The sequence below is a fragment of the Acinonyx jubatus genome, chromosome A3 (assembly GCF_027475565.1).
Source record: "Acinonyx jubatus isolate Ajub_Pintada_27869175 chromosome A3, VMU_Ajub_asm_v1.0, whole genome shotgun sequence".
NCBI lineage: Eukaryota > Metazoa > Chordata > Mammalia > Carnivora > Felidae > Acinonyx > Acinonyx jubatus.
In genome coordinates this window covers 131764295-131777289 of record NC_069388.1, presented here as the reverse complement: position 1 = coordinate 131777289, position 12995 = coordinate 131764295, and the positions used below count along the sequence as shown (strand labels likewise).

The window sequence follows — 12995 nt, the reverse complement described above, 5'->3', positions numbered from 1 at the left end:
AAGGGGAAAAAGAGTTGAGTGAATAGAGGGTAAAGTTAAGCATTAGCTTTTAAATGAATCCGTGAGCTCTCATTATTAGTATTCAGCTACTCTACAGGAGCAGCCATCACAGCACAGAGGCAGAGTTAGGGAACTGCTGTCACCACAACTAAGACAGTCTTTCCTGCTGCAGAAGCGATGACAGGCCCGTGTTCCCAGCACAAGGCTACGCCGTTACCCTCAAGGAGTCTGTGGGTGAAGGAAGCCCCTCAGCAGCATCCTCCTTGATAACCTCCTAACAACACAAAACAAGAGTGTGGGTGAAAGGTGAGGGGGGCCGAGCCGTAGGGTGATGAATGAACATGGCACTAACACGACCACAGACAACACCGAAACCTGCGCGTGATTGGAGCGTCCCTCGGCGACACTTAAATTTTAAATAAACAGTTGAAGTTCTACGGCTTTTATCTTCTCACTTATAAAAATATGTTAACGGGAAATCTCTTTTTTTTTTCCATTGTTAAACTGACCATTAGGAACACCTGGTAATTTACAATGTATTTTGTTTTGGATTGGATTCAATCACACATTTGAATAATTCCCTATCCTATTTAATTTCTGCCATTAGATTAAAATGCTCCTCCAATATATCCTTGAACTTTTATACCATGGGGCTAGCATATATACGTGTACATGTGCATATATATACAGATACCATGTAAGTATGTTTTCTTAAAAAGATATTAGAAATGAGCAGATGTAAAGATTTAGTTTTTAAAGTTTTGGTAACAAACACTGCATTATAAGCCAAAAACTCTGGTTGTAAACAACTCGACATTTATTCGCTGAGGCTGCTAGTCATTTTCCTTCCACAGACATTTACCAGAAAGAAAAACAAAACACATTTTATGTTAGTAATAGCTTATGTGTCTTAACGCTATTTATTAAATAAGTTGCATTCTTTTGCTACAGAAAGGAAATAACCAAACTACTAGTGCTGTCTATGTGTCTTATTAGATTAATACTTTAGTTACCCTTTTTTATACTTACTAGGCCATTGCTTTGATCTCTGGGCAAATTCGTTTTTACTGATGGACGTGAGATGAGGTGTTGGGAGCCGCCAGGGTAATACCTTGGCGTGTAAAGGTAGGGGGCAAAGAATGGCTATGGAAAAAACACGTAACAAAAGAAGGGGATAAACAATTACAGAAATCAAAGTGTGATGAGATTTATCAAATGAAACTAACCAACAAAACACAACTCCAAATTTTGAATAATGCAAGTGACAAAACAAAAGAAAAAGTACCTTACTCACAGTCTGTCAGATATTAAACCCAAAGTTAAGACCAGTATTTAAAATTTCATATTGTTGATTTAATATAAGGTTTCTAAGCAACTGAAGTTTTGCACCTTACAGTCTGACACAAGAGTCTCTTTTTAACATTTTTACGGGCTTCCATATGTCAGTTTCTAAGTGATTTACAAATATTAACTCACAATCTCTTTAAAAAAGTAGAATGGACTTTTAATAGAATACTGTTCTTTACAAAAAAAGATGAGCTTTAAGTAAGACCAAAAAAAAAGTCTCAACGTATACAAGAACACCTAGCATGGATTCCAAGAATATTACTCCTAGAGCTTACTTTATATCCTATAGTTTAGAGTTTATCTCTTAAATAAGGTGTATTTATTAATGGGGAATCCATTGTTTAGTGAGATCTGTAACTACTGCCTTTATTTGTAGCCAACTTCACATAAACAGGAGACAGCAAATTATATGGGCTAAACATAAAGATTAAAACTCATTAAGCTTCATTACACTGAAATAACATCCTCCCCTACCTTTTAACTGCTGCCATTTAAGAAAATTGTTCTGCTTTTAACTTTTAGACTGGAAACCTCAGATAACTAGAACAAATAATAACTAGATCTAAAAACATGAGAAAATTTTAAGTGTTTTTAAAATGATAAAATGCTATTAAAGCATCACATCAGCCTAGATGGCATGGTAAATTAAAAAAATAAATAAATTTCTTGGTTTCAAAACCTCAACTGTCATCGACCGATCAATGAGCCATTTTATGTGAAACTACAGCAGATTTTAAGACTGCTAAATAAAAAACCTGCATTTCAACACTGTTACCCCACAGTTAACTTTTGTAAATATGGACTACATTATAAAATGCTACTGATCTACCTTTTTCTCCCTGTCTGAATGAAAGAGTAGAATAACATTATTCACAGGACCTCTGTGAATAGTGCCCCTAATTACAGTTGAGCTTGAACAACACAGGGGTTAGGAGTGCTGACCCTCCGAGTAGTCAAAAGTCTACGCATAACTTTTGACTTCCCCAAAACTTAACTACTAATAGCCTACTGGTGACCAGAATAATCAAATAACACATATTTGGCATGTTGTATGCATTATATACTGTTTTCTTATAATAAAGTAAGCTAGAGAAAAAAGCCATAACGAAGAGAAGATACATTTACAGTACTGTATTGTATTTATCAAAAAACAAAACGAAACAAAACACCAAAAACCCTCTTGGTATAAGTGGATTCACACAGCTCAAACCCGTGTTGTTCAAGGGTCAACTGTACTTAGATGGCCAACATTTTTCAAAAACTGAAATTTTAATTTAAATTCTGGAACTCCTTCTTTGCCACATTTATTCTAAACTTCACTTTCCTCCTAGCTCACGTGAAATTTATTTAGGCATGCAGTCGTTGGCTCCTATGAATACTAGCCTCTATGTTTTTCTCAAATTAAACTAAAGAGGGAGACAACAAAAATAAGAAACTGTAACGGACCTTACAGTATGGTTCCAGAAAGTACACAAGGAGGGTTCAATGCTCCATTTTCCAGTAGGAAATCTTCGTATTTAAGATCACTAAGGTGGGTGTAGCTTGGGCTACTAACCTTGACAGGGTCTGTATACCACTGATACTTGTGCTTTCATCTTTTTAAGTAGAAAATTATCATATTTATACTAAGTAAACAATTATACATGACTGCCAAAACTTGAAATATAACTTTAGAAATGGGCCACCGGGCTGTTATTTGGCAATAACATCTGAATCCTACAAGCAGCATCTCCCATCATTATCTCACGCTTAAAAGCTGTAACACACATTAAATATGGGTTTACTAAACTACTGTGGAAATTCAAGTTCACCATTGTTTTTAAATGCCAATGTAATTACACAAAACATAACAAATGCAACATTTCTTTATGAACAAATAGAGAAACAGCTCCCTTCGTAGCACAGGACAGTCACTGATGACCCTGTGGAGTTCACTTTCTTACAAAAACAAAAAGCATCTCTAACATTCAGACTCCATTGAGATCTAGAACCCGTCCAAGTGAAAAATTCTTTTGATTTTTAAAAAATCATGTACTTTAAATTCCACCTTAACATTTTTCCTATTTTAAAGCTAAAGTGCCATTTCAAAACAATAATAGAATCCACAGCAGAAAACTTCTGATATTTCCCCCAAACAAGTTCTTAAAATTGAGGATTCCCAGCACTCTCTTACCCTGTTGTAGAATGGATGCTGGGGTCCCGTCATCCCACTGTAATAGCTGCTGTGAGGCTGTGGAGACACGACCCCACCTCCAAACGGTCCGTTGAAGGAAGTAGAAGAAGAACAGACAGACGGAGGCTGACTGTAGCCTGACGGTGGCCTTGGAGGAGCTTCGTGTAAAGGCAGCGGGGGGTATGCAAGTCCGCCGATATTAATCTGGTCCCTCGCAGCACGAACATCTAAAAGATTAAATGATACCCCAGAAGGCAAAAGAAAACAGGACTTTAGTAATTAGTCCAACTATCACCTCCTTCTTTGGTTACCAGACAGAGACATGCTTTTTTCACTTGCCAAGAATTCCAACTGGCTTAAAGGAGACAGGAAATCTTGGCTCGGAAAACCCTGTCCATAGCCATTCCAGAGAGGAAAAACCCAACTAGTTTGCATTAAAGCTTTTGTCACCATTTGAAAAGTCACCATCTGGATTCTTCTCTTCAGTTACCAGAGCAATAATTTTTTCTTTGACTTTTTAAGGTACTTGTGCTATTCTAACAATTGTTTATGATCCGTTAAGTGTTACTATTAATAATTCACACCTGTCTGATATTAATAAATACAATGATCGCTAAGCTGTGGGCTTGCAAAGTATATGACTCATCCATCTCTGAACAACCACAACCAATTCCATGGCCACACAACACACCTTGACATCAGCCTTATAACTAGTACCTAAAAAAAGAATGTACAAGTAGTTTCAGGCTCTCTCTTCATAACTCCCGGAAAACTCAAAGGCGGGTCAGCAGTGCCACACCAAAGATAATGTGTCTCAATAAAGATTTTGTGTGTGTGCATGTGCATGTAGTGGTGCCTCAAGGACAAGTGAAATTATTCCAAAACTTCAATGTCACTATCCTCAATTTCCAGTCCACAAATTTAAGTTAAAATTTAGATAACCATATTTTGCCCCCTTGGATAAAGACTCCTATATTAAGCTTGGTCTCAGAAAAATTACAATGGGCTGACATCTTAATTTTTTTTTTTTACATTTATTTATTTTTAGACACAGAGAGAAACAGAGCACAAGTGGGGGAGGGGCAGAGAGAGAAGACGACACGGAATCCGAAGCAGGCTCCAGGCTCTGAGCTGTCAGCACAGAGCCCAACGCAGGGCTCGAACTCACAAACCGTGAGATCATGCCCTGAGTCGAAGTCAGATGCCTAACCGACTGAGCTACCCAGGCGCCCGATAATGGGCTGACATCTTAAAATGGTGACTATATCTCAAAATTTGACTCTAAAGCAGTTAAGTCAGGTGTGTGGGTTCTCATGAAAAATATTAGAATAAAGTGAATTTAATAAATAACATTACTTAACATTTTCTAAGGAATGTCAAGATTCTTAATCCTCAATTCCACAAATTCTCCTGTGTAGTGCTTGGTTCAGTATTTCCTGGTATCTCGTGGAGCAAGAGAAACTTACATCGCTAAGTTAGAAATGGGAAACATTTTGAGGACTTCAGATAAGAAAAATTAAACTTACTACCAATACCCACCTGCAATAATTTCCCGTAGTTTGGGGTCTAGGTTTACAGTGCATGGCAAAAAGGTTTTTACGTCTCGAGCCACAAGAACTGGGGTCCTTGAAGACAAGAACACTTCAAAGTTTCTTATATCTCCATCTATTTCAAGCAGTGGCTCAACATCTTTAGTTGTTGGAATATTCTTTGATATCCTTAAACAAGAAACAAATGGAAAAGGTCATTAATGTCACTATTAGAAAGGAAAATTCTACATGTAACTTAAAATCTGTTCATAAAAATAAATATCACATTACACATCATAAAAAAATTTTAAGGACAAAAAAATTTGCAGTTACAAAATGACTAAACAAGTGTGAGGTCAGAATTAGAACGCCTTTGGCCACAGGCAGGACTCGGGCTAGGGAACAGGAAAGAAAGCAGGTTTTTCAGGCTCTTCACATGTGGATGAGGACCTTTTGGTGAAGGTTAAAGGAGTTACCATTTTACACACAGCAGAGCAAGCCTCAGACAAATGAGCCAGCCTGCCCAAAGCCATGCAACTGGGCAAGAGAAGATAGATGACCGGCTCTCAACCCCACATTTATTATGGAATACCACCGTCCTTAGCTTGCAAAGAAAAGAAGTAAATGATAATTTTTAAATAAATTACATACACTAGAAAAAAGTACAGGTTTTTCCTGTTTCAAAAAAGGTTTTATTTTCTATTCCTTTACTGCTCAGACCCAATCCTGGGCTAGTAGCCAAATATTAAAAGCCATCCGAGGGAAAGCCCAGGGAACAAAATTAGCAAACAAGAAAAGACAGGGTGCTGGTGAGGACACAAGGACAAGGATTTTGTGTTAATGAGCCTCAGGGAGTCCCTTGCACGGACTCACGCACACCTGCACAAAACAGAAGAACCCTCTGATGGGATTACTTTTTAATAAATTAAAATGGCATTCAAACTGATCAGTGATATATTTTAAATGAAATGAAAAACCTAGGAGAATGGTTACAAAGACTCATTTGCAGAAGTGGCCAAGATTTCAGAGTTTAAACAGTTAAAAAGGTAGTTCATCTGTTTCAGGAGTGGAACATAAAATACTAAGAAGGGAAGCTAGAAAGATTTAGATAAAAACACACAGCTGACAAGTCACATGAAACAAATTAACTGAATTTTAATGCCAGCTCTGCTTAAACTTGAATGTGAACAGTGTTCTCAATATGATGAACAATACTGCTGTTCACAAGCCAACAGTCTACTGCTGGTTTCCAGATTGAAGTCTCGATTCTAACCTTTTGAGCTCAATACGTTAAACTCTTCCACTGAAAGAGATATTTATGTAAATGATAATCTTTCGGCAATGGGCCACTAAAATCATATGTGTCTTTATTTTTCAGATATTTTTCCAAAGGTTAGTATTTAAAGAATTTAAGTAACTTCACTTTTCAATTAAGAGTGAATTTGAATTTCCAGTATTACGAATCATGTGAATTAAAGTTGCCAGCAGTTAAATGGCCCACAGAAAGCATTATAAAGCCTCAGGCATCAATGAGCTCCTAGTAAGTTTAAATGCAATTTCTTTCTATGCTACCAATCTAGCAATACTTGTTAATGCCAACGGCAATGTAAGTTAAAGGCATTTTGATTACAAATGACAGTGGTTTATAGAAAGTCCGTATTAATTCCCTGGCAGAAATTACATAAGCCATTCAAATCACTTGCATTCAAAATGAGGTCTTAAATTACATGGGGGAAAAAAATTTCTATTTTGAATCAAAATATAAACAGGTTCTAAAAGCATAATTTATGAAGAAGGCATGATTTGTCACACTTTATCTAAAAGTAGCTGCCTGATAATGTCATTATTTAATCCTAGAAGGTTAAAAAGAAGACAAAATTCCTTCAAAAACTTAGAGAACACTCTTAACTGCCTCACAATTTTATTACCTTAAGACAAATTCAACCCCTACTGGGCTCAAATACATTCGATCAGTGAATGCCCATTTATTAAATAACACTCTATGCACAGAGCACTTTTGAGATTCCGGGATGGAGATGGAACACAGACAGAAAACAGCTCCTCAGCACCACCGCCAATGGGTGTGAAACAAAAGATGAAGTGAAGTCCACATGTGTGGAAAGACCACTGAAAACCCAGAACGCCTCAGGAGCTAACTACGCTCTCTTGTTCGGTCTTGACCCCGCTAATTCCTACTCCCCCTTTGTCTCGACCCAAATCCCCGCCTCTTCAAGCAAGTCTTTCCCAAGAGCAGACCCTCGTAGCACATTTACTTTCCTGCACACCACATATCCCAATCGGAATTTGATAATCATTAGTGGAATTATTTTGTTGATGTCTATTCCCCCTCTAGACCGTAAGTTCCTTTAAAGCTTGGAAGAGGTTCAGTTTTGTTCACTATTGTATCTCCAGAGCCTAGAGCAGAATAGTGTCACATCACTTTTGCTTAATAAATATTTGTAGAACGAATACAAAGAAAAAATGCATTGTTCCCAAAGAGCTCTATTCTTCTGTAATAATTTTCACTGTAATTACACTTTCTGATATTGAAAAGAGATTTACACTTGGAAAAAAGTAGGTTGATCCACTTAAGAGTTCATTTTCGTACGTGGTGTGAAATGGGGGTCCAACTTCATTCTTTGGCACGTAGAGATCTAGTCGTCCCAGCACCATTTGTGGAAGAAACCATTCTTTCCCCCATGAAATGGGCTTGGCACCCTCGTCAAAGCTCAAGCAGCCCACAGATGTATCAGTTTATTTCTGAATGTTCAATTTTATTTCATTGGTCTATCTCCCCATTCTTAGGCCAGTGCCTCATTGTTTTGATCACCGTAGGTCTGTAGTAAGTTTTGAAATTGAGAAGTGTGAGTCCTCCAACTTTCTTCTTTTTCAAGAAGAATCTTTTCAAGATTGTTTTGGCTATTTGGGATGCTTTGCAATTTCATGTGAATCTGAGAATCAGGTTTCCATTTCTGCAAAACAAGGCTATTTTGGTAGGGATTGTATTAAATCTGTAGATCACTTTGGGTAGTTCTGACATCTTAATATTCAGTCTTCCCATTGATGAACATGAGATATATTTCCATTTAGATTTTTTTAGATCTTCTTTAATTTAGCAATTCATAGTTTTCATTGTACAAGCCTTTAACCTTGTTGGTTAAGTTTATTCCTGGGCGTGGGGGCAGGGGCGCCTGGGTGGCTCAGTCGGTTGAGCGTCCAACTTCGGCTCAGGTCACGATCTCACAGTTTGTGGGTTTGAGCCCCACGTGGGGCTCTGTGCTGACAGCTCGGAGCCTGGAGCCTGCTTCGGATTCTGTGTCTCCCTCTCTCTCTGTCCCTCCCCTGCTCATGCTCTGTCTCTCTCTGTCTCTCAAAAATAAATAAACATTAAAAATATTTTTCTTAATTATTTCTGGGTATTTTATTCTTTTAGATGCAATAGTAAATTTAATTGCTTTCTTCTTCTTCTGCTTCTGCTTCTTCTTCTTTTTTAGTAGGCTCCACACCCAGTGTGGTGTCCAACACAGGGCTTGAACTCACAGACCCTGAGACCAAGACCTGAGCTGAGATCAAGAGTTGGATGCTTAACCAAGTGAGCCCCCAGGTACCCCTAGAATTGCTTTCTTAATTTCCTTTCAGATAGTTCACTGCAGAGGTACAGAAACACAAATGATATTGTGTTGATCTGTAGCCTGCAACTTTGTTGAACTTATTAGCTCTAGCAGCTTTCTTGTGGATTCCTTGAGATTTTCTAGATACAGGATCACATCATTTGCGATTGGAGATAGTGTTATTTCTTCCTTTCCAATTTGGATCCTTTTCCTCCTGCTTTTTGTCCAATTGCACTCACTAGATCTTCCAGTATAATAGTGAACAGTGGTAGTGAAAGTGGGTGTCTGAGTCAGCTACAGGCTGCTATACCAAAATATCATAGACTGGGTGATTTAAAAAACATTTATTTCTTACAGTTCTTGGAGTATGGAAGTCTGAGATCATGGTGCCAGCAGTCAGGTTCTGATGAGAACCCTCTCCCTGGTTTGCAGCTAACGGTCTCTTCTTGTAAGGACACTAATCCCAGGACTCTACCCTCATGACCTCATCTGAACCTATTTACCTCCCAGAGCCCCCACCTCCAATATGATCACATTGAGGAATAGGGTTTCAACATATGAACTTGGGAGAGACACATGCAGCCCACAGCAGCAGGGGTCCTTATCACGTTCTGTCTTAGTGGGGAAACTTGCAGTGTTTCGCCATGGAGAATGAGGTTAGCAGTGGGTTTTTTTACAAACGTCTTTTCATGTTGAGTAAGCTCCTTTGTATTCTCAGTTTTCTATGTGTTTCTATTGTGAAAGGATGCTGGATTTTGTCAAATGCCTTTTCTGCACCTACTGAATATTCTCTTGCAATTCTTTTTATTCTTGTATGATTGGTGGTAGTACCGTCACTTTCTGATTTTAGTTATTTGTGTGTTCTTTTTTTCCTTTGCCAGTGTAGTAGAAGGTTTGTCAATTTTGTCGATCTTTTTCAAAGAAACAACTTTTGGTTCGGTCAATTCTATAGTTATTCTAATCTTTTGTTTATCTCGGCTCTAATCTTTATTTTTTCCTTCCTTCTGCTAGCTTTGAAACCTTAAAAATGTGTTCTTTTTTTCCTAGTTAATCAAGGTATAAAGTTAAGCTATGAAGGTCTTTCTTCCTCCTTAACATCGGCATTTACGGCTATACATTTCCCTCTGAGGTACTGCCTTTGCTGCATCGCTTAAATTTCAATCACTCGTACGATTCTTATAAAAGTACCATGACAACAATTCCAGGAGTCACCTTTCACATCATATTGGAAAGGCCACTAGCCTAGGGCGTCTATAGCTAAAGTAACAAAAGTAGCAAAGTAACAGGAACTACAACTGCCCACAAGCACAAGGCTGTGTTGAGCCCAGTACACTCAGCGGAACAAAGGGAAAAGGGGCGCCTGCATGCAGTGGTCAGAGCCCATTCTCAAAACAATAGTGCAGGGTCCAATGTTCTCATTAGCACCTACTTTTCAAAGCTTACAAAAGTAATGCTGCATTTTAAAGGCATCCTATTCGGTAACCGCACTAGAAAACAACAAAGCACTTGTGTATGTGGCACGGTGAATACGTAATCATGCCAAGCCTTCAGGTTTGTTAGTTTCTGGTTTCAAGCATTTAATGTGTTTGACTTATGTGTTTAAGGACGATCCAATTAGGATTATATAATGCTAACCGTGAAAGTACTTGTCTAAATTTCCAAATAAATCACTGGGAGAGCTAAACAATGTTACTCTTTTGCTTAGCAGAACAGCTTCCTCTACATTTTAAAAAGATTATTTCCCACCGAAGGCGTATATATTTTCAAGACAGTGTGTATTTCCTATCTGGTCAGAATATTAAGGCCCAAGATTACTTTTTTACACTGGAAGAAACATGTAGTAATGTAATTTAAAGAAAATTTTAGGGGCGCCTGAGTGGCTCAGTCGGCTGAGCATCCGACTTCGGCTCAGGTTGTGATCTCATGGTTCATGAGTTCGAGTCCCGCGTCGGGCTCTGTGCTGACGGCTCAGGGCCTGGATGGAGCCCGCTTCGGATTCTGTGTCTCCCTCTGTCTGCCCCTCCGCCGCTTGCACTCTGTCTCTCGCATTGTCTCAAAAATAAATAAACATTTAAAAAAATTTTTTTAAGTGCTCAATATGCGAACTCAGTAGACTATCATTAAGACTGCAATTTGCATAACTGCAGCTGGACTTCAGCTAGGACTCCCATGGACAGCACAAGACACGACCTTGGTGGCAGAGATGCCACCACACCCAGGACCTCACGTGACACAGCTCCCCCTTATCCAAGTTACTTCTTTACAAGTCGGTGCTGCTGGCCACGTCTTGTTCATATGTTGCGGCCATCCTTGCTTCTTTCTTTGAGCTTGCATAGCAAATGTAATCAGAAACTGAAAAATGAACTAGGACTAGAAATAAAGGCAAATTTTATGACCATAAAAATATCCTTGGGATAAGGGCACACTTATGAGCACTGAGAGTTGTGGAATCACTAAATTGTACACCTGCGGCTAATGTAACACTGTACATTAATTATAGTGGAATTTAAAAAATCTCCTTATCCCTTTTTTTTTTTAAAGCATTGAATTATTTTGACACAGAAGCATTTACACTCGAAAAGAAACGCAGCTTAATACTCTCCAGCGAGGATTCCATTCGATCCAGTGATGAACAGCAGTGCATTCAACAGCCAAGGAAATAGTATAACCAACGTCTGGGGTAAAAGTCTCCCTTTGAAGCTATTGTATAAACTTACTACCTATTTACGTGTTAGATGCTTTCCATTACAGGTTGTCATTTCTGGGAATACAGACCTACACTGCACCCCGGCTGGGCTCTGAAAGGATAGAACAGGGTACTTACTGTGGCACCTATCCTTAAATCCAGACTTCACCAGCTCAGGTTAAGTCAGAATAAGGCTATAATGTTTGACAAGTAAAAGTAACGAGATGAACTATTTAAAAGGTGTAACAAAATTAACTTAAGCGACCCCTGGGTGGCTCAGTCGGTTGAGCGGTTGAGCGTCCGACTTCGGCTCAGGTCATGACCTCATGGTTCGTGAATTCGAGCTCCGCGTCGGGCTCTGTGCTGACAGCTCAGTGCCTAGAGCCTGCTTTGGATTCTGTGTCTCCCTCTGTGTCTGCCCCTCCTCTGCTCATGCTCTGTTGCTCTCTGTCTCTCTCTCTCTCACACTAAGATAAATATTAAAAAAAAAAAAAAAATTAATTTACTTGAAAGGCTGGGTCACTGGGTAACTGTGTGATTTGGGCCAAGTCCTGTAACCTCTCTCAATTCCAGTTTCCTTATTTCAGAGGGCTGAAGTAGATCTCTTCCATCTTGTGGACGGCCCTGTGGATGCTTCCCACACCCACCACGTGGGAGATGTTCTCTCTCTCAAAGTAATGAAGGAAAGCCCTGGCCTATGCCGTCCCTTCCACATCTGAGCTCCCTTGGTTTTGGTGTAAAAATGACAACGGAAGCATAACTTAACTTGGCTTTAAGGCTGCAAGTTTAGTAACTACAGGGATGAGAAAGGATCGACAAACAGGAAGGGTAAAATACAAAAGCTCAAAGAGGTATCTGCACTGGCTCATGTACATTACAGATAAGGCACCGCCTTCATTTCTGTGTGTTGTGTAAGATGCTGTGAAGAACACACATGTAAATTACGTGTGTTCTTACGTGTAATCTGACAGCAAAAATATATTCGAAGGTTATAAGGAATTGCGAAGAAAATTTTTTAAAGTACTAGTATTTGTATACGAACATCTACAGCCTGCCATTCTCTGAGCCAGGTGTTTTCTCTAGTTTACCTAATTTCCATCTCCCAAACATTCCATGAGGTACCATTTCAACTTTTAACATGAGGAAACCGAGGCTCAGAGATGTGAAGCAACTGGCCTGACGTCACCTCCGATGTACGTGGCAGGGCTGGTGCCCATCCGGCCTGATTCAAAAGCCTGTGCCCCGTTCCCTGCACTGGCTCAAACTGGGGGCCACAGACAGGGTTCAGAGTTCTTAAGTAATGATTTACATATTTTTAACTCCTTAAAATATAATCAGATAGAACACTGTTACATATTAAATTTTAATGCATTGAAGAAGACCAACATATAAGCCTCAGGTCATCCTGATTTTTTGTTTTAATTTTTTGCAGACTTTGAAATAAGGTTTTTCCTCCATTTTCAGGTGCAGCTATAAATTCCTTTTTTTTTTTTTTTTTTTTTTTTTTATTAATCCAGTCCAGCACTTTCCTCTTCATAAAGTTAGGCAAGCGAGTGCACTACTCCACCTGATGTGCCCAAGTCAGAGCGTAATAAACAGGTCAGAAATCAGTGCTAGTTTATGACATGACTCAGGTGACAGGACCTTGT

The 12995-nt window shown here is 38.9% G+C and overlaps 1 protein-coding gene across 15 annotated transcripts in view; it reads right to left on the bottom strand.

The window, feature by feature from the left end:
- Window positions 1-12995, bottom strand: part of KIDINS220 (kinase D interacting substrate 220) — a 101370-nt gene that overhangs the window by 25666 nt on the left and 62709 nt on the right. For 7 of the 15 annotated variants that reach the window (XR_008289700.1, XR_008289701.1, XR_003426947.2 and 4 more), the window contains exons 23-26: window positions 5060-5238; window positions 3521-3747; window positions 1030-1143; window positions 218-274 (exon numbers count right to left, since the gene is read on the bottom strand). Coding sequence is in view for 9 of the 15 variants with exons in the window: in XM_027077819.2 (XP_026933620.1) it covers window positions 218-274; window positions 1030-1143; window positions 3521-3747; window positions 5060-5238 (577 nt within the window). In the remaining 6 variants the exon portion in view is untranslated. The remainder of the gene's footprint in view (window positions 1-217; window positions 275-1029; window positions 1144-3520; window positions 3748-5059; window positions 5239-12995) is intronic. The other 8 variants (XR_008289702.1, XM_027077823.2, XM_027077824.2 and 5 more) reach the window with 2 other exon arrangements.